At 38.6% G+C, this 20,165-nt stretch overlaps 1 protein-coding gene across 3 annotated transcripts in view; it reads right to left on the bottom strand.

Moving 5' to 3' along the window:
* Positions 1 to 20,165, bottom strand: part of LOC115218080 (importin-11) — a 53,480-nt gene that overhangs the window by 16,475 nt on the left and 16,840 nt on the right. For all 3 annotated transcript variants that reach the window (XM_036507957.1, XM_036507958.1, XM_029787856.2), the window contains 11 exons: positions 17,470 to 17,570; positions 16,415 to 16,487; positions 15,219 to 15,422; positions 12,636 to 12,765; positions 11,076 to 11,183; positions 9,634 to 9,704; positions 8,672 to 8,771; positions 7,667 to 7,756; positions 5,305 to 5,460; positions 3,725 to 3,765; positions 1,768 to 1,906 (listed from right to left, as the gene is read on the bottom strand). In XM_036507957.1, coding sequence (XP_036363850.1) covers positions 1,768 to 1,906; positions 3,725 to 3,765; positions 5,305 to 5,460; positions 7,667 to 7,756; positions 8,672 to 8,771; positions 9,634 to 9,704; positions 11,076 to 11,183; positions 12,636 to 12,765; positions 15,219 to 15,422; positions 16,415 to 16,487; positions 17,470 to 17,570 — 1,213 coding nt within the window. The remainder of the gene's footprint in view (positions 1 to 1,767; positions 1,907 to 3,724; positions 3,766 to 5,304; positions 5,461 to 7,666; positions 7,757 to 8,671; positions 8,772 to 9,633; positions 9,705 to 11,075; positions 11,184 to 12,635; positions 12,766 to 15,218; positions 15,423 to 16,414; positions 16,488 to 17,469; positions 17,571 to 20,165) is intronic.

Below are 20,165 nucleotides of genomic sequence, written 5' to 3'. Positions count from 1 at the left end.
AAAATGTTGGCTTTGCTGTTCAGTTAAGGGTTTATAGAATATCTGTTGTTATTAACCCTTGTGAAAGTATATTTGTTAAAATATATTATTTCATTTAATTTTGAAAATACTGAAGAACTTTGTAAATTAACTGTCATCATTAAGCTGTTGTTTGGAACATAAATTAATATGAAATTTTAATGTAAGGCTTTCATTTTGATCCCTTTAAAACAAGGAAGTTTGCTTCAATAGAACAATGAGTAGTTCCAGGGAGATTGGTATCGAAAGAGGTAACTGTTTTGTGGCAGAATTCTAAGCACACCAGTAAAAAAAAGTTTAGTGGTATTTTTGCTTTATGCTCCGAGTTCAAATGCTGCCTTTCATCCTCTTGGGGTTATGTAATCAACTCACCCTCTTCTCTGAACTTGCTAATCTGGTTGAAACCAGCTCTGGCTTGGTCTACAAATGTCTTGTTTTCATAAGTTTTGAATTAAAATCTTCCATCAAACCTTAGTCACAATTTATATTCCTAATATGAGCTGAATGATAACTAAGTTTTTTTTACTAAATTCTGTGTTATATTTAAAGTAACTGAAAGAAACACAAGAGCATCTTAAAATAAATACAGTAATGAAAGGGTTAAACATCTTAATGTTAAAGTGTTTCAATATAAGCAACTTTTTTGGAGGAAATATTTAAAAATATCTAACTTGTTAAAACCAGGGCATATTATGATGGTATATAATTTGTATAATGTTGGTGTCATCCTACTGGTGTCTATATATATCATGATCCTTCTTTTGGAGTTCACTTTTCAATGTTGGCATGGGTCACACAGAATTCACTGGAATAGGTTTTCTACAGCCAGGTGCTCTTCCTGTCACAAACCCTCACCTACTTTCAGGACCAAATAAGTTTTTACAGAAGATTTAAATCGAAGATCACCACTTACATGATGGTGACACTCATTTACAACTACCATGTAATAGCAAAAGGACACACACAGAGGCTTCTTTCAGTTTCCGTTCCGCTCATAAAGCTTTAGTCAGATGGGGGCTATAGTAAGACATTTACTCAAGGAGTTGCACAGAGGGATTGAAACTAAAACCGTGTGGTTAGGAAGCAGAAGTTTTAACCAGTCATGCCCAAGTGAGGTTGTATAGTTAAGAAGTTCACCTCCCAACCAGGTGCTTGGGGATGGGGGTGGAGTGGGAGTTCAGCCTCACTGTGTGGCACTCATCAGAGTGTCTATTATTGCCTGAGCCAGCCATGTGAGTGGGTTTGGTAAACAGAAACTGAAAGAAACTTGTCATCTATTTATCTGTATATATGTGTATATATATATATATCTTTTAAATCTGTTTAAATTGTTGTTGTTATTACATGCATGCATGCATACATACATATATAATATGCTTGTATGTGTATCTTCTTTTCTTGACATTGCAAGAGAGTTGTAAGTTAGCATCATCATTATAGAAGCAGTGTTGTTCATTTCCAATCTTCCATGGAAACATGTCTGGCCATGGGAAAAATATTACTTTGCTTAGAAACAGGTGAGGGTTGGCAACTGGAAAGGTACCCGACTGTAGAAAATCTGCCTCAACAAATTCAGTTGTAACCCATGCAAGCATAGAAAAGGGGGACATTAAAATAATGATTATAAATGTGTGTGTGATATTGGTATTAACCACTTGGTATGTATTATGTTGATCAACTGAAATCTCATGAGATTATCACTGAGTTTTTTTCCCCCTAAATATCTGTCAAATAGAAGTCAGTTATTACCAGCATCCTTTCGTAAAATTGCTGCCATATCATCGACGCCACATGGGCCTTGGACATTCTGAACCATATCAAGCAGAACGGGTGCCAACGTACTGTGGAAGTTTTTGAACAGTGACAGAAACAAAACTTCCGTGCAAGGCTGGATGAAAGAGAAAGAAAAAACATTAATCAAAAAAAGAATATTGTATTTATTTACTTGTTCTCTTTTACATTTCAGTTTAGACTCTCACTCATGTTCACCATTTCCTGTTTTCACTTCCATCCTTGTCTCTACTGACACACTCCTTTGACACTCTCACAAATTTACCTATTCACCCAACCAGCCAACCTCAGTTCTCTGCCTCTATTCTCACTCCATCCAGTTTCTTATACCTCGACGACATACCTTCATACCTCGTTTCCACTGCCCTTTCACTCTTTCCTGCAGCGGTAGCCATATATCTCCTCCACAGCAAGACACCTGTTCCAGTCCCTCTTTCCAACTTTAGCCTATCCACACCCAATGCAAAGCCACATCCCTAAATATTGCACCCCTACTCTGTCTAGAGGGCTTGCTTTGTGAGTTACTTGGTGACCCCCCATGAGTGGTGGTGCCATGCAAAAAGCACCCAGTATACTCTGTAAGGTGGATGGCATGAAGAAGAGCACCCAACTACAGCAACCTTGCTAAAGTAGGCCTCAAGTTTCTGTCAAACCATCCAACCTAATTGTGAAACAAAGATGATCACCCTCATGCACAAGAGGGTCACTGTGGAAGGGTTTCATATATAAATGTATGTAATACAAAAGGGATTCTATTTCCTTAGAGAAGAGTGTTGTAAACTTGATGCAATGATTCAGCCATTTGTCTCTTTTACTTGTTTCAATCATTTGACTGTGGCCATGCTGGAGCACCGCCTTTAGTCAAGCAAATTGACCCAGGACTTATTCTTTGTAAGCCTAGTATTTATTCTGTCTCTTTTGCCGACCTGCTAACACACCAGCATCGGTTGTCAAGCGATGTTGGGGGGACAAACACAGACACACACACATACATACGACGGGCTTCTTTCAGTTTCCATCTAACAAATCCACGCACAAGGCTTTGGTCAGCCTGAGGCTATAGCAGAAGACACTTGCCCAAGGTGCCATGCAGTGGGACTGAACCCGGAACCATGTGGTTGGTAAGCAAGCTACTTACCACACAGCCACTCCTGCGCCTATGTCTGTTAATGTTTAACTTCAAGTCAGCCCTTACAAAGCAAACTCCTGATCAAAGGCAATCTATCCATGACCACACCAACTTCTTGTGTATTCAGGACTACAAAAGCCAATTTGTCCTTTTTTTAAGGGAGCAGCATGTGATTTGAAAGACCTGGCTGCTATACTTTTAACCCTTTGCCATTCAAACTGGCCCCATCTGGCCCATATATTCTACCTCTTGTACGTACAAACTGGCTAGATCCTGCCTCTCACAACTATCCAACAATGTCACCAAAATCTCAAAGCTACAAGATTATGCACGATTAATTCAAAACAATGCAAATCAACAAGAATTACATTTGAACAAATAATCCGAATGCTAATTCCTTCTATAAATTCTCTATCATTTGCACCTCTCTCCTCCTGTCTTTCAATGATTATTTCTGTCTGTCTGTCTATCTGTCTCTCCTGTGTGTGAGTGTGGTTCTTTTACTCAATGTGTGCCATCAAACTTAATATGCATACCAACCCTGCACTCCTTACACTCACTCTCTGTATTTCTCTTTTCCGCCAACTTCCCCCCACCCCCAACCTCGCAATATGATGTAACGCATGACCGGAGAAATCACCCAACCAATCAATCAACTAATCAACATTTTTATTAGTTACTGTTAATTAGCAACACTTTATTCTGTTTCACTAGATCCAGTGAACAACTGATTAATTAAAACCTCCCTGTTCACCTCTATACACCTGTAGTTAAATTGGCAGTTACCTTTAGTGAGAACTTGTATGAATCTCCACCTTCATCCTGACCTAAAAAACAACAAAGAACAAGAAACACACCTGTATTGTTCAGCTGTGAAAGATCAAAAGGAAAAATTCTATTAAAAGACATAAAAAGAAATAAAGGGTTATTTTTTATTTTCGGCTTGTTTCAGTCATTGGACAGCAGCCATACTGGGGCACTGCCTTAAAGGGTTTTAGACAAACAAATTGGACACTGAACTTATTTTTTAAAATCTCCTACTTATTCTATTTGTCTCTAATACCAGACTGCTAAGTCATGGGGGACATAAACCAACACCAGTTAAGTGATAATGGAGTAGGGAACAAACACAAGGACACACAAATATGACGGGCTTCTTTCAGTTTCTGTCTACCAAATCCACTCATAAAGCTTTGGTCAGCCTGGGGCCAATAATAGAAGACACTTGCCCCAGGAGTCACATAGTGTGACTGAACGCAGAACCATGTGGTTAGAAGCAAATATATTTAACTTTCAATACATGGAATAAACCAGAATTTCTGTGCTGCACTATTAAATATGTATCCATGAGTTCAAATCTTGCAGCAGCCAACATGCTCTCTGTCTGGGTCTCTTGTCATCATCATCATTTAACATCTGCCTTTCATGCTGGCATGGGCTGGACGATTTGACAGGAGCTTGCCGGGCAGAAGACTGTACCAGACTTCTGTCTGTTTTGGCATGGTTTTTATGGCTGGATTCCCTTCCTAACACCAACCACCCTGTAAAGTGGACAGAGTGCTTTTTATGTGGCACAAGCACAGGCAAGGTCAGTTTTGGTATAGTTTTTACAGTTTGATGCCCTTCCAAAACGCCAACCACTTTACAAGAATTGATAATGCTGACTAAATGTTTATTTAAATTCAATCAGTCAACTGTTTAAGAGACAGGAGGCTGGGAGGGAGAAGCAGTTGTTTCACAAACATGCAAATTTTCAAATTTGCAGTCGTGGGTAAACTATAATCCATGGGGCTTTCAGAATAGCATGCCTAGTGCAAAAATTATTTTGAATATTATTAGTGGTGCAGCCTGCCTGATGATAAGCCATGACTTGTGTGGCCTGCTTCTTAGAAAAAGTTGTCCATTCCTGGGCATGCAAAACCACCACAGTCACAACTGCTGTTAATACTACTTATGATAAAGCCAAGAAGAATATTACTTGGGAAAGAAACTGGTTTTGTTAATCAGAAATACATGCTGTTTAGCCCTAGGTCAGACATTACTGAGCAGACTTGCCATCAAAGGAGTTACAGCTGTGAGCACCCTGTCTGCTTGCATATCTGGGACTACACTATTCAAAATGTCCTTCTTTTGTTAAAAATCACAAGGTGTAATTAGAGGAAACTTGGTTGCTATTTCTACTAGGTTGAGCAACTATGTACAAGTTCCTTGTTGGCTTGATGATAACAATGATGATAGTAACGATGATGACAATGATGATAATGATGATGATGATGACAATGATGATAGTGATGATGATGATGACAATGATGATAGTGATGATGATGATGATGAAGAAATAGTTTGACTTCAAAATTGATACTTACAAAATGACTCTGGATCAGACTCCCATGTTTGAAGATCTTCTGGAGACAGCAGAAAATAACGGTTTATAAGATAGCAACAAACCTCGGTGAGGGTACTTGGAGTGAGAGTTTCCATCTTTAGTTTGTGAGCTTCCACCGAAGCCGGATTTATCTTTTCTGCAAATACAGGAAGAGAAATCGTTTGAGACCAACCCACCTGAGATTGCCCTTCATTCTACATTACAAACTTCTTGTTTTAAAGTGAATGCTTTGACAGGGTCCAACAAGCCAAAAAGGACTGCATTGTACTTTTGTGTCTGCTTTGATGAGCTTTATATATTGCTTGGGCACCCTTCCTGTGTCAACCACTTTAAAGTGTAGTGGGGGAATTTTTTGTGACACTGTAAAGTACTGGAGTTGCCAAGTATCATGCAAAACAAAAAAAAAAAAGACCACTCGGTCTGTCTCTCCCTCTCATATATATATGTATGGAATAATTACTATGAAGCATTGTGTAGAATATATAGTATAAAAGATTGTGGGTAAGGCCAGAACAATGCGAAATAAATGCAAAGCAAATCACAAATATATGAATTAATGTTGACTTACCTTGTATTCAATATTTCAGGGTTATGACCACATTTTCAAGAAACTGATGAATGTTGATGTGCGTATGTGTAAGCACATTGGCAACATTCATCAATTTCTTGAAAATGGGGTTATAACCCCGAAATATTGAATACAAGGTAAGTCTACATTAATTCACATATTTGTTTTCTTGTGATTTACCTTGCATTTACTTCACTTTGTTTTGGCTTTACCAATGGTCTTTTATACAATATATATACACACACGACCATCATTGTTTAATTTACAAGTCAGATCAAGAAAATCCTGCTACTGAATACCAAGTGCTTCAGTTTCATGGTTGGGTGGTTGGCAACTAAACTGGATCCCCCATCTGGCAAGTCAGGTGAGGAGGGGTTGTGGACACCTCAGCAGGACTAAAATCAAGACTTGTCAAAGGACTGACCAGCTCACTATGAGCCGATGGCCATCCACACAAGTGGTGCCCCGTAAAAGCATCCTGTGTGTGGGCAGGCAAACCATGCAGCTGGACCAAGACGATAGCCACAAAAACTCCAACGAAAGGCGTATTGTGCCCTGGAGTTGGTGTCATTTTAGCTTCTGTTTTCCCAATCTTGCATGGGTCAGACAGAATTTGTTGAGGCAGATTTTCCACGGCTGGATGCTCTTCCTGTCACCACCCTTCACCTGTTTACAATCAAGGTAATATTAGGTTGTCCCAAAAGTTCGTAAACACTTGCGAAAATTGAATTTTTACTCGCCAAGTACTAACAAAAACAACAAAAATTATTCCTCAAAATAAAGACCATTATTTTCCAAGACTTTCTACGAACTTTTGGGACAACCTTATATTTTTCCATAGCTGGACATGTTTTTCATGAAAGACTGGAAACAAAACAACTTCGCTTGTATGACAGTGATGCTCATTTACAACGATTACCTGGTATCCAGACAAATGAGAAGCCAACAAATAATAGGATCTTTACCTTTTGACCGACAGATTTAAAAAATAATTTTTCTTAACTAAACACTTTCAAACTTCAGACACTGGTAGAATGTGTCATATAAAACATCTTTTACTCTTAGCGTTTTTGAGAAAAACTTATATTTAGGAAGTTATTTCACATTAAAGTTCTCATATTTCTGTAATTTCAACCAATCAGTGATGTGTATTCAGCTGAATAAAATTACTGCCGTTGTTTGTCAACAACAACTATCGGCAGTGTATTTTTTGTTTGTCACTGTTATTTATGACATTGTTCATTCGTTTGTACTGGTTCTAAGGTTATGGTTTTAGGGCTAGGGTTGTCATAAATAACAGTGACAAACGGATTATACACCGCCGGAAGTTCTTATTGACAAATAGCAACAGTAATTTTATCCAGTTGAATACACATCATTGATTGGTTGAAATTACCGAAATACGACAACTTTGACGTGAAGTAACTTCGTAAATATAAGTTTTTGTCAAAAATGCTAAGAGTAAAAGATGTTTTATATGACACATTCTACCAGTGTCTGAAGTTTGAAAGTGTTTAGTTATAAAAAATTCTTTTTAAAATCTGTCGGTCAAAAGGTAAAGATCCAAATAATACTTTGTTCTTATTCTGTAACTTGAGTAACAACTGAGACAAAGCCGAAGAAATGCTTTAATCCTCCACGCATAAGGCAACACTTGCTCCAGTACTGGTGGCATGGTTTAAATAGACTCAGTCTGTGCTGTAAGACATAATCAACAACATTGAAATTCTTGGTAGGGTGTCAAAATATCGGAGAACAATGGAAGAATATTCACCTTTTCGAGTATCAACTTTGTAACTATCAGTGTGTACAATAATTTTCAGCATATTCAGACAATTTACAGTAAAGTGAGGGAAATGGAGACCTGAAAATACACACGAAAATAAATGAGTTAAAAAAATACATAATAAGAAAAGGCATTTAAAAGGAATCTTAGACATGTTCTGGATAACATTATTATTATTATTATATATATATATATATCTGTAAAATAATATGTGACAATTATTCAATAGTCGAATAATTGTCACATATCATTTTACAGATAAATTCCTCTATTTACATAATATTGAGGTCTCTTTCTTTCTTTTGTTATCTTACCGTTTTTACCAATATAATATATATATATATATATATATATATAATATATATATATATACACACGGCAGGCTTCTTTCAGTTTCCATCTACCAAATCCACTCACAAGGCTTTGGTTGGCCTGAGGTTATAGTAGAAGTCACTTGCTCAAAGGTTTTATGCAATGCACATAGCCATGCCTGAATAAATTTTTGTTGTTTTATGAAATGAATGCTATTATGTTTAAACAGTATCAAGCTCTGCAATGTTGGTAGTAAACTCTTAGTGAACAATCCATAAGCTAGGTTCAAATCCCACTGGTGGTAATTATTTCTTTATTTACACTTCTGATGTCCTTCAGATAATAAGATGGCCTAAATTCCTACATCCCTCTGTTCTGCAGATGAATAAGATTGCTCACCCACCCATAGATTAAACTACTACAATAAACGATACCAGTGACCGTATAAAGTATTAAGAGTGACCACATTAAATGATGCTGCAGTAAATACTAGTTGGTGGTCACATGAAAAGGTGCCACACCAATCAGGTTAGAGACCGTGTAAAATGGCACTGTTGTTTTGGTCTGAGCAGATGAAATGTGCTACCAAACCAGTATAAGATGGGGGAACCGTGACAGGTGCCACCACACCTGTCAGTAGGCTGACAGGTGACACTAGAATCAAGAGAAGATATCACTTACTTTCACCAGTATCCACAAAGTTGTACCTTGCTACAAACTGCAAAGTTGTTGGTATAAACTGGACAAATGAGAGAGGATGAACTTCCAACATATCTATCAGCTGTAGAGGAAAGAGAGAGAGAGAGAGAGATATAAGATGATAAGGAAGTAGTAAGGTGACTTTAATAGTGGTGCTTTATTAAAGAAAGGTGAGGGGAGGTGTCAGAAAATATTCAGGTGAGGGATTAACCCTTTCATTACTGTATTTATTTTGAGATGCTCTGTATTTCTTTCAATTACTTTAAATATAACAAAGAATTTAGTAAAATAACTTAGTTATCATTCAGCTGGTGTTAGGGAAATAAATTGTGTGTAAGGTTTGGTGAAAGATTTTAATTCAAAACTTATGGAAACAAGACATTTGTACAACAGAGCCAGAGGCAGTTTCAGCCGGGTTGGTAACGAAAGGGTTAAGAGGGGGAGTGAATGGGGGGGGGGTTGCAAAGTGTGAAGAGAAAGCATGAGCATTTGGAGATTTTATTTATTTACACACACACACACACTGATATATATATATATATATATATATATATATCATGTGAGAAAAAATTTGTAGAACACAGAAAGGATTTAGCAGGATGCAGGTGGTATATAGAGGATGTTGACTTTGTAGAAAGAATGCAGGGAGTGCAATAAAAAAGGGGTCTTTCTGACACACAGAAGACTTGTCTAAACACAACATTTGGAATTATCTCCATTAACAAATATAATGCTTTTTAAAAAGAATCCATTGACATAAAAGTGTTGTATTGTTGTGTATTACAGTTTTTCTTTAAAATGATCAATATCAAAAATTTTCCTTTAGTATCTATTATTATTATCATCATCATTAGGTGTTGTTTAAAAAAGACTCAATGATGGGTAAAGTACAATTTTTTTTTTCTTTACCAAAGCTACAAAAATATATGGAATGGTTTACCTACCACTTTTGTCATCAGTAAAATTAATTTCTCACATTTTTCAACCATCTGCTGATTCCCCCAGAGATTACGCCCTGGAAAAGTAAATAAAACACAGCCACATCAGTCAATAGACACACAGTAATATTACAAGGCAAAATAATATTATTTGGCCAGACATTTTAAACTTATCAACCACTGTAGTAATGGAAAACAGACCAGTGAGCAATTACGAGGCTAAAACAATGAACTTAGTACGACAGACAAAAGAATACGTTTTTATTTCAAGCTAATGGTTGTCTGCTAAGATCCAACCAAGGTATCTCTCAATGCATCTGGACCACAAGTTAATTTGTAACACTCTCAAGAGATGTAAACATTGTATTTTCAGATCTTTATTTAACGATAAAGAATTTCAAGTGGTAGGGCTGTGATTTCCTTTTCAATAACAGGCACATTCAATAACATGCATCTTTTCCATAGCAAAATGTATGTGCCTGTCCCTCTATTATACTTTAGCCTCTCAACACAGCATATAACCACCTCCCCCAATACTACAACCCCACTCATTTGAGGTGGTGGTGGTGGCAGAGCTTTTTATTACTCTTGTAAGTTATTTGATAACCTCACTGGTCCCAATGTCAAAAAGATCTGAAATCTGCAACACTTTCAGTTCCAGGAATTTCAGGATAAGGGATCCTCAACTGCAATAAGTCCAGGGTGTCTCCAACCCTCTTCTTTTCTAATTACAGCTTTGTGAGTTAAGATGGGAGATTTTGGTCCTTCAGAATAAAATTATTGTTGTTTAGCCCAAGGTCAATCTTAATTGAGCAAACCCATACTCAAATGGAATTGCAGCTGTGAGCCCAATGCCGAGACAGGATTCAAATACTTGCAAGTATTTGAATGTTGTCTCTTCAACATGTATCTATTTAGGGAAAGATCCTTCTAGAAGAAAAAAAAAATTTTAAGCTGATAGGCCTATCTTTACCTATGGTCATCAGTATTGGATAATGACCAGAAGAGAGCAACCACGAACAAAAGTGGTCAAAATGGAGGTTCCTCAAAAAGAACTCTGGAGTAATGTTACTTGAGAAGGTGCATAGCTCGGAGATCAGGGAGTCTCTCCAGGTCAGGACACTACTTCTCGACACTGAGAGGTCAAGACTGGTGTTACAGACATGTAACTAGAATGTTGCAAGAAAGACTTTTCAAGTCAAATCAACTGGAGTAAGACGTCGGGGCAGACCAAGAACAAAATGGTTGGACAATATCCATAGCCACAGTTGGTCAAGCTTGGGAATCCAGCCAGAACAAGTAATGATGGTTGCTTCTGTTAGGATGCTTTTGGAAGAGGTGCCTGAGGGCTATACCCCAACAACCCTAACCCAGGAACAGAGGGTGGGAAAAGATGGATGGATAAAGGGAAATGGTAGGTCTGAAAGTAATTCAATAACATCACTCACTACATTCTAAAAACGGATCCAGTCTTGAAAATATCATGTTGATAAATACAATGACATCAGTGGGAAGTTGCTGATCCTTGAATCCAAAACAAACCAATTTTCTTAAAACTGTAAAAATAGAAATAAAAACAATATCAACATGTTATACATACAAAGGAAGAGAAATAGGAAGAGTAAGGAAGAGATTTTTTTCAAGGGTTCATTAAATAAAGACCAGATACCAAGCTAAGATCAGAAGAGATGCAGGTATGGCTGTGTGGTAAGAAGTTTGCTTCCCAACCACGTGGTTCTCAGTTCAGTCCCACTGCGTAGCACCTTGGGCAATATAAGACCCAACAAGCCAAGTGCGACCATAACCCGTGGCCTATGCCAGGGGTGTAACCAGCCCACTTATGTGTACCTTTCCTTTATTGGACACTAAACTATGCTTGTGAAGACCTGTTGAGGCAAGTGAAATCAAAATCAAATTCGATGACTGGCATCCGTGCTAGTGGAGCGCAAAAAGCATCATCTGAGCGTGATCATTGCCAGAGCAGCTGACTGGCTTCCATGCTGGTGGCATGTAAAAAGCATCATTCAAATGTGATTGTTACCAGCGTCACCTTCTGCCAGTGGTCGTTGCCAGTGCTGCTGGACTGGCTCCTGCGCAGGTGGTATGTAAAAAAACACCATTTGAGCATGGCCAGTGCCACCTGACTGGCCCTAGTGCCAGTGGCACATAAAAGCACCCACTACACACTCGGAGTGGTTGGCATTAGGAAGGGCATCCAGCTGTAGAAACTCTGCCAGATCAAGATTAGAGCCTGGTTCAGCCATCTGGTTCTCCAGTCCTCAGTCAAATCGTCCAATCCATGCCAGCATAGAAAGCGGACATTTGATGATGATGATGATGTATGGATTTGTGTGTACAATACACTTTAGAGCTTGCCCTTTCAGGTGCCAGTGCCATTTAAAAACCACCTGTGTCAGAGCTGCATAAATGCACCTGTGCTGGCAGCATGTAAAAAGCACCCAGTACAGTGGTTAAGTGGTTGGCATTAGGAAGGGCATCCAGCCATAGGAACCATACCACAACAGACAGCTGAGGTCTGGACAGTTTCCTGCTAACCAGCTCTCCATGTTAAATTGACCAACCCATGTCAGCATCGAAAGCAGACATTAAATGATGATGATGGTGATGGTGTGTGTGTGTGTGTATATACACACACATACATACACACACCATGAGCTTCCCCACAGTTTCCACCAACCAAATTTGCTAAAAAGGCATTGGGTAGTTCAGGGTTTTAGCAGGTGTTACTGAAGTGTGATGCTGAACCTGAAACCAAGCAGTGGCAAAGCCAATTTCTTAATAATCATGCAGACATGTCTGTGCCTAAATCAGGAAATTCCAACGACCAAACCCAGGGTTTTTCACATGCAAAGCAAACACTTTACCACTGAATTGCATCTCTGCAACAAGTTTGACCACAGAGGAGTTTTATTCTTCAGGAACGGAAAGGAATCGAAGAAAACATTCTAAGGAACATAACAGCGATTGTAAATCAAGTGCAAACTCACCTTTGAGCCCTAAAATACTTTTGTCCAAGGATTCTAATAGACCATCCTCGTACTTTGACGCAAGCTGCAGAAAGGTCTCCATGTGCGTATTCCACAAGTTCAGCACAAATGAAAACAAGTTGTCCGCTACCTACACACAACGAGACACAAACAAACATACATATATATATATATATATATGTGAACAAATATGAAACAGAAGCAGAACTAGTCTAGTAAACATAACCAACCACACATATTTTATGTACATGGTTTGTGTGTTTGCCGGTAGGATACAGTTTGGCATGGTGGAGTTTACTCTCTCAAAGTGCCAGGTTTTAACACCTGGCACACTGAGGGAGTAAGCTCCACTACGCCAAATTGCAGCCTATCAGCAAAGATATAGGGTATATACATTAAGTACGTGTGGTTAATAATATGAATGGGCGCTAAAAAGTTCTTGGGTTTGGGGAAAAGAAAATACAAGAAGATCAGTTAATTATGATTTTATTCAACATATTCCCTTCTCAGATTCTCACAGTTTTTCTAAGCCCTGTAAAAGAAATTGGAAAGTTGGGCCTCCAATAAGGCCATTCGTGATACCCTTAAAGCCAGGAACATTTTAGTGCCCTCTTGTTTATATGTGTCTCTTTTATCGCTTTTACTTGTTTCAGTCATTTGAACCCTAACTCACAAGGCTTTGGTTTGCCTAGAGCTATGTAGAAGATGGCCAAGGTGCCTGGCATTAAAAAAAATTTTTTTTTTTTACAATTCTCCATATAAATGATTTGTTTTGAGAGAGAGAGAGAGAGAGAGAGAGAGAGGGAAAGAGAGAGAATGGAAAAAAGGAAAAAAAAAGAGATAAAAGCCACAACTAAAAGAGGAATGAAATCATAATAATGATTTGATGTCGCAGTTCAGCCGAGTGACGTGTACCACTGCTTGCTGTACATTCTAGCAGTCTACAATATAAACAGTGTGAGTGTGAAAAACTTGGAACCAATGCCAACAGAGAGCAGACAAAGTGTATAACAGATATGAAAGTGGTTTTATTGATTTTAGAGTGGGAGACATTGTGCAGGCTTCCAGCTGCTTGGAGATATAGGGAAAGGGTTAATTTCATAAATATGTCTTATTGAATATTGAGCAGGCAGATCACCAGGCTGCGTTTCTGTTTTTTCCTCTCAAAAACAACCGACTGTAATGTACTGATGAGGTGGTCAGCTAGGTTGAAGTTTGTTAAGCTTACGGCTAAAGCAATATTTTCTACCAAGTCACCGAGTACTGTTATTTTTTTGGACTTGTCTTAGTCATCAGATTGCTGGAGCACTGCCTTGAAGGATTTTACTTGAATAGATTGACCTCAGTATTAACTTTTTACGTAAGTCTGGTACTTTTTAAATTATGTCTCTTTTGCCAGATTGCTAAGTTATGGGGGATGTAAACAAACCAACAGCAGTTGTCAAATGCTGGGAAGGAGACAAACACACACACACAAAACAAGCTTCAATACAGCTTCCATCTATCAAAATCACTTACAAGGCATTGCTCAGACCTGGGATCTACTAGTGCTATGCAGAGGGACTGAATCCGAACCTGTGTGGATGCAAAATAGGCTTCTTAACCATACAGCCATGTCGGGAATTTTTGTAACTAAACCTTGTTACCAGGAAGTTTGTATCATAGAACCAGGGCAGTCTCAGGCAGGTTAATGTAAAAAGGGTTGAATGAAGCCCAAGGAAATGAGGGATCTACATGGTAGTATCAATAGCCAACCTACTCTGTTCACTCATACTCCTTAGGCATAGAGTTTGGACCACAGTGGCTCAGTAGGCTAAGACTGCTGTGGTGACCAGCAAGTTGTGGGTTTTACATTGGAGTGGCCTTCTCATAAACAAATTTGCCTTAATTACTTGAAGAATACTTAATTACTGGAATTACTTGAAGAATATCGAAGAGGGCATCAGATTGCCTAAAGGGTTCTTCTTCTTTATTGCTGTCAAGGCTGATTCCCTAAGCCATTTCCTTTCCCAAGACACTCACAAGGCAGTAAGAGTTTTTGCTTAGAGTTTCTTCCATAACATGTTAATTAACCTGCAGCTGGGATCCTGACAGGTGCTGCTATTCTGGGTCAGAGTAGACCTGGGAACCTTAGTGGCTAAGAAGTGGTTCCACACCCTTCAAAACCAGGGCCCCACTACTGGATTCAGTTTAAAGTCACACCCAAGACTATATCTAATGTACAGTATGTATATCATATATCTTGGTATCTTTATTTCAGGCATAATGTATGTAGGATCACATTATCCAATGTTTCCCCCAAATTTTGTTTTTTGTTTTCAAGACATAGTTAATGAGGTCGTGATTTGAGAGAGGGATTTAACTGTTGTTTCTAACAGGTCGACAGAACAGTAATTCCTCTGCACCCTGAGGAAATGTCTGATTAATTTTCGCATTCCCTGCAAAAGTAATATCACATCTGATGATGAAAATATCAATTTTCTAAGAATTAATTTATTTTTTCAGAACGCCTGATAATAGGCTCTCCCTCTTTGGCTTATATGATATAAAGTAGGTGGGAAAAACAAGAAGGAAGACACTCACTTCTTCAAAGAGCTTGCGGTCAGCCATGAGACGTTTTGAAGCCAGCGACTTAATGACATGATGCAGCACAAGGAGGGAACGTTCTTGTAGCAGTCTATCATTACAACGCACAACCATTAACAGTGTGGGGATTAACTCAGGCCAATACCTCGGGCAGTCCATACGAGCTATCTTACCAATAAGGACAGCAAGCTGGGTAGCAACCTGGAAAACACAACATACAATAGGATTAGAGATAATAATAGTAGTAATAATAATAATTTCAAATTTTGGCACAAGGCCTGAAATTTTAGGGGACAAGTTGATAAAGTTGACCCCAGTGTTTCACTAGTATTTACTTCACTGACTCTGAAAGGCAGTCGACCTTGGTGGAATCTGAACTTGGAATGCTAAGATGGACTAAATGCCTATTTCTTTACTACCCACAAGGGGCTAAACACAGAGGGGACGAACAAGGACAGACAAATGTATTAAGTCGATTACATTGACCCCAGTGCGTAACTGGTACTTATTTAATCGACCCCAAAAGGATGAAAGGCAAAGTTGACCTCGGATGAATTTGAACTCAGAACGTAGCGGCAGACGAAATACTGCTAAGCATTTCGCCCAGCGTGCTAATGTTTCTGCCAGCTCGACGCCTTGGCCTAAATGCCACTATGCAAATTACTTAGTATTTGAACTTAGAATGTGAAAAGCCAGAAGAAATATTGCAAAGGTATTTTGTCCTAAGTTCAAAACGATTCCACCTTAATAACACGTCTTCACGTGATATACAAAACCACTCCATTTTAATGCATTCGTCTTTAAATCCAAACCATCTGTCATTTTGTGCTTTAGTTAAGTAATGTTCCAGACACCAGCTTAATAACGACAAAGTTACACGATTAAGCTTCACCAGATGACGAGGTCATGCGGCTCGATGGCAGGAATAACACATGAAGTCACATACGTACATCATGCACTTGCATGATCCGTCAGGGAGCAAGTGGCTGGGAAGCAAACACCTTAGTCCCACAGATCTGCCTGGACCGCAGCAAATTCCTGATAATTCTTTAGGAAAATTAACTGAAACACACACAAAGGTTGTGTATTTCAATTGAAATATGAAGATGAACAGGTGGTTAAAGAATTAAAAAAAACTGTGTGAACAGCTGTGAAACCTGACTGACTGATTGTCCAGCAAAGTAGGTACTCACCTGTGGTACAGGCTCATTGAAGTTATCTATTAGACGCTTCTTTAGAGCATTCTTCTCTTCTTCTGCTATGGCACTAAAGGTGAAAGGAGAAAAATAGAAAAATTAAGGGTGTAGATACAAAATAACAATGGAGAAAGAGTTTGTAAGTGTGAGAGAGAGTAAGAAGACAAGGAGGGATGGTAAGATGGAGAGAAGGAGCATGTGAGAAAGAAAGTGGGAACATTAGTGAGGTAGAGGGTGTGAGAGAGAGAGAGTAGAAACATGAGTAACAGAGAAAAAAGAGAGATATATCAACAAGATAAACAGGAAATTCAAACTCCCAAACAGCATTTGTACACATCAGGTTGTAAAGTAATTGGATAATACTAAACAGTGTAGATCATCTCATTATCATCATCATCGTTTAACGCCCGCCTTCCATACTGGCATGGGCTGGATGGTTGACGGGAGATAGCCAGGCAGGAGCCTGCACCAGTCTTCTGTGTCTGTTTTGGCATGGTTTTTACAGCTGGATGCTGCTCTTCCTAACACCACTGTCAGGAATTGAAGACGAGATGGGTCATCTTTGAAATTCTCACAAAGAATTTGGGTAGGTGTTGGCAAGTTGAAATTAGCTGGTTCTGTTTTATTTAAGATTGAGGGCAAGTTGACAAATGTGAAGCTTCCCCATAAGAAAAGTCACAAGATTTTATAGGTTCGTAAATGTCTGTCGCTTATCTAACATCAGTTCTCTGGCTTGCCGGCTCCTGTCAAACCATTCAACCCATGTCAGCATGGAGGAGAGACATTAAATGGTGATGATAATATATGACAGATATGACAGGCTTCTTTCAGTTTGTCTACCAAATCCAGGCTATGGTTGGCCTGGGGTTAAAATAAAAGACACTTGCCTAAGGTGTCATGCAGTGGGATTGAACCCAAAACCCTGTGGTTGGGAAGCAAACTTCTTACCACACATCCATGCCAGCACCTTAATAACAATGCAATGAATTCTTCATAAGAGTCTCTAGAATCTACCAAAATGCATTTCAACCAATCAACAGTGGAATACTTACTTGGGAGCATTTCGCCGCCAGTATCGTTCAATACCATTCTTAAAGTAGAGTACAGCCAGCCATCGTATATTAAAATCAATCTCATGATTTTGAAAGATTGTCTGCAAATTGAAGAGAAAAGGAAAATTATTAAAATAAACCACACAAGACATTAGAGGGGAGGGGAGAAGGGGGAGGCGGTAAAATGGTTTTAGTTAATGCCAAAACTGAGATAGAAGCATTCTTGCAATTCCATTCCATCCAAAATACTTTTGCAATCTGAAGACTACCCCCCGCCCTCACTGCTGTCTTCATAAACACTGAAACAAAAGCAGGTGAATCTTGCTAGTGAAACGCTTATCATTATTTTCTATTCTCATATTTTCATAGAATCCAAAAATATGTCAGCAGCAACACTGCCGCTGCATAAACACTGCAGTTCTACAAGAGCTGGTGCGTCCATGCCGCAAATTTTCAGAATTGTTATAGCAAGAGTGGCTGTGTGGTAAGAAGCTTGCTTACCAACCACATGGTTCTGGGTTCAGTCCCACTGTGTGGCACCTTGGGCGAGTTGTAGTCTCGGGCTGACCAATGCTTTGTGAGTGGATTTGACTTCAGCCATGCTGGAGCACAGCCTCAAAGAATTTTAGTCGAACAAATTGACCCCAGGATTTATTTTTCAAGTCTAGTACTTATTCTATTGGTCTCTTTTGTCAAATTGCTAAGTTACAGTAACATAAACACACCAGCACTGGTTGTTAAGCAGTGATGGGGGGGGGACAAACACTGACATAGATATATACATATGCACACACTCACACACATCTATTGGGTCAGCCCATAAATAACATGGGTTTTTTTTATACTTCTTTTATTTTTAAAATTAAGATAAAGTTCTTTTTTGACCTAAAATACACTCCTTCCTTTTCTACAATGCTCTTCTGTCTATCTGGTAAATTTGCAAGGCCCCTCTTCCAAAATTCACTTGTCTATAATGAAAAATACTCCTCCAGTACTGTTCTGACCTCATCTACAAAATTCATATTTTTTCTGTCCAAATGATTTTGAAGACTGCAGAGTAAATGATAATCAGATGGGGCAATGTCCGGCGAATATGGTCGGGTGAGGCATCGTTTCCCATTGAAACTGCTCCAGCCTTTGGAATGTCAGCCTCACTGTATGTGGCCAAGCATTATCCTGATGGAAGAACATCTTTTGTCTTGAAACCACCAAAGATGGTCATTTTCCTTCTAGTGCTGACTTAAGCTGCTTGCAGAAGATCTTTGTTATCATTTGAAAGTTCAAAATGGACTAAATTTTCATATCCCAAACAGATAACACCTTCTTTAGCCTAGGTGTCAGTATTTCTTCTCTCCCCATCCACTGTCTTCGGCGCTTGACATTCTTATAGCCCATTTCTCATCACCAGTCATTACTTGGTCCAAAAAAAGGTTCATTCGTAAGACGTGACAGCAAAGAAGAGCACACATTCACTCTTTGCATGCGATTAGACTTGGAAAGTTTGTGCGGAACCCATTGACCCAATTTGCCGAGTTTTCTAATGGCATGTAACTGTCAAATAGTTGAATGATCAAATCCAAGCTTCTCAAATTCTCAACAGTTACGATGAGATTTTGTTCCACTGGGGTTTGCAGGATGTCCTCATTGAGCTCTACAGATCTTCCAGGAGGAGGCTCGTCTTCTTGTCTGTAGTTTCTGGCTTGGAATTTCTAGAGCCATCGTTGACACTGGCTTACGCTTAATGTCCGATCTCAACATAGAGCATTAATATTCCTCACACTTTCCGTTGTGTTGTGGTCTTTATTGAACTCAGAAAGCAAAATATGCTGAATATGCTCCTTTGTTCCTTCCATTATAGTTTTGAAAAAAATAACTGTTAGAATCGACCGGAACTCTTCAAAACTTGAATTAAGAATAAGCAGAAGGTAAAATTACTACCTGCTTTTATAGCAAGTTGATGCAGGTAGTTTATCCAACTTTTAGTTCATGCAATTGAAAAAAAACTGCATTATTTATGGGATAACCAAATATATGATGAGCTTCTTTCAGTTTCTGTCAACCAGATCCACTCACAAGGCATTAGTCAGCCTGAAGCTATAGTAGAAGATGCTTGCCCAAGGTACAATGCAGTGGGACTGAACCCAGAACTATGTGGTTGGGAGGCAAGCTTCTTACCACATAGCCACACCTGTGCCTATATAAGAAAAATTTTATGAGGAATTGCATGAAAAGAGATTACAATATTTTGTGTATTGGAGAAATATAAGCAATTTATTGCAGATAAATTTTTAAAAGAAATTCTTAAATGGATCCCCAAGGGTCATGTGGACTCTCTTTAAGAACCACTGTATTATATGTAGCAACATCAAAGACAACAGAAACCAAAGGAAAAAAATTAAAGGATTCAAGAATACTAACAACAAAACATGGATGATATTTCATTACTTTGCTATTTTTTTTTACAGACATTTCTAAGCAACATGAAGAAACTAGAAGATTTCTCTTTTCTAAAAAGCGGCATTTGTATGACTATTAAACCCTTAAGCATTCAGCTTACTCTGTCAAATGTAATATTTATTTACACTGTTTTGAAGTAATCATGCATTATGTTGTAGCACTGAGATTTCAGTGGGATTGTTTATTTTTAGACTGACATGGTAGAGTAAGAACGAGGGGCCAGACCCAGCTGGTTTGCA

This window comes from Octopus sinensis, linkage group LG12, assembly GCF_006345805.1.
Source record: "Octopus sinensis linkage group LG12, ASM634580v1, whole genome shotgun sequence".
NCBI lineage: Eukaryota > Metazoa > Mollusca > Cephalopoda > Octopoda > Octopodidae > Octopus > Octopus sinensis.
The sequence above is the reverse complement of the archived record's forward strand: the minus strand, read 5'-3'. Positions and strand labels throughout refer to the sequence as shown.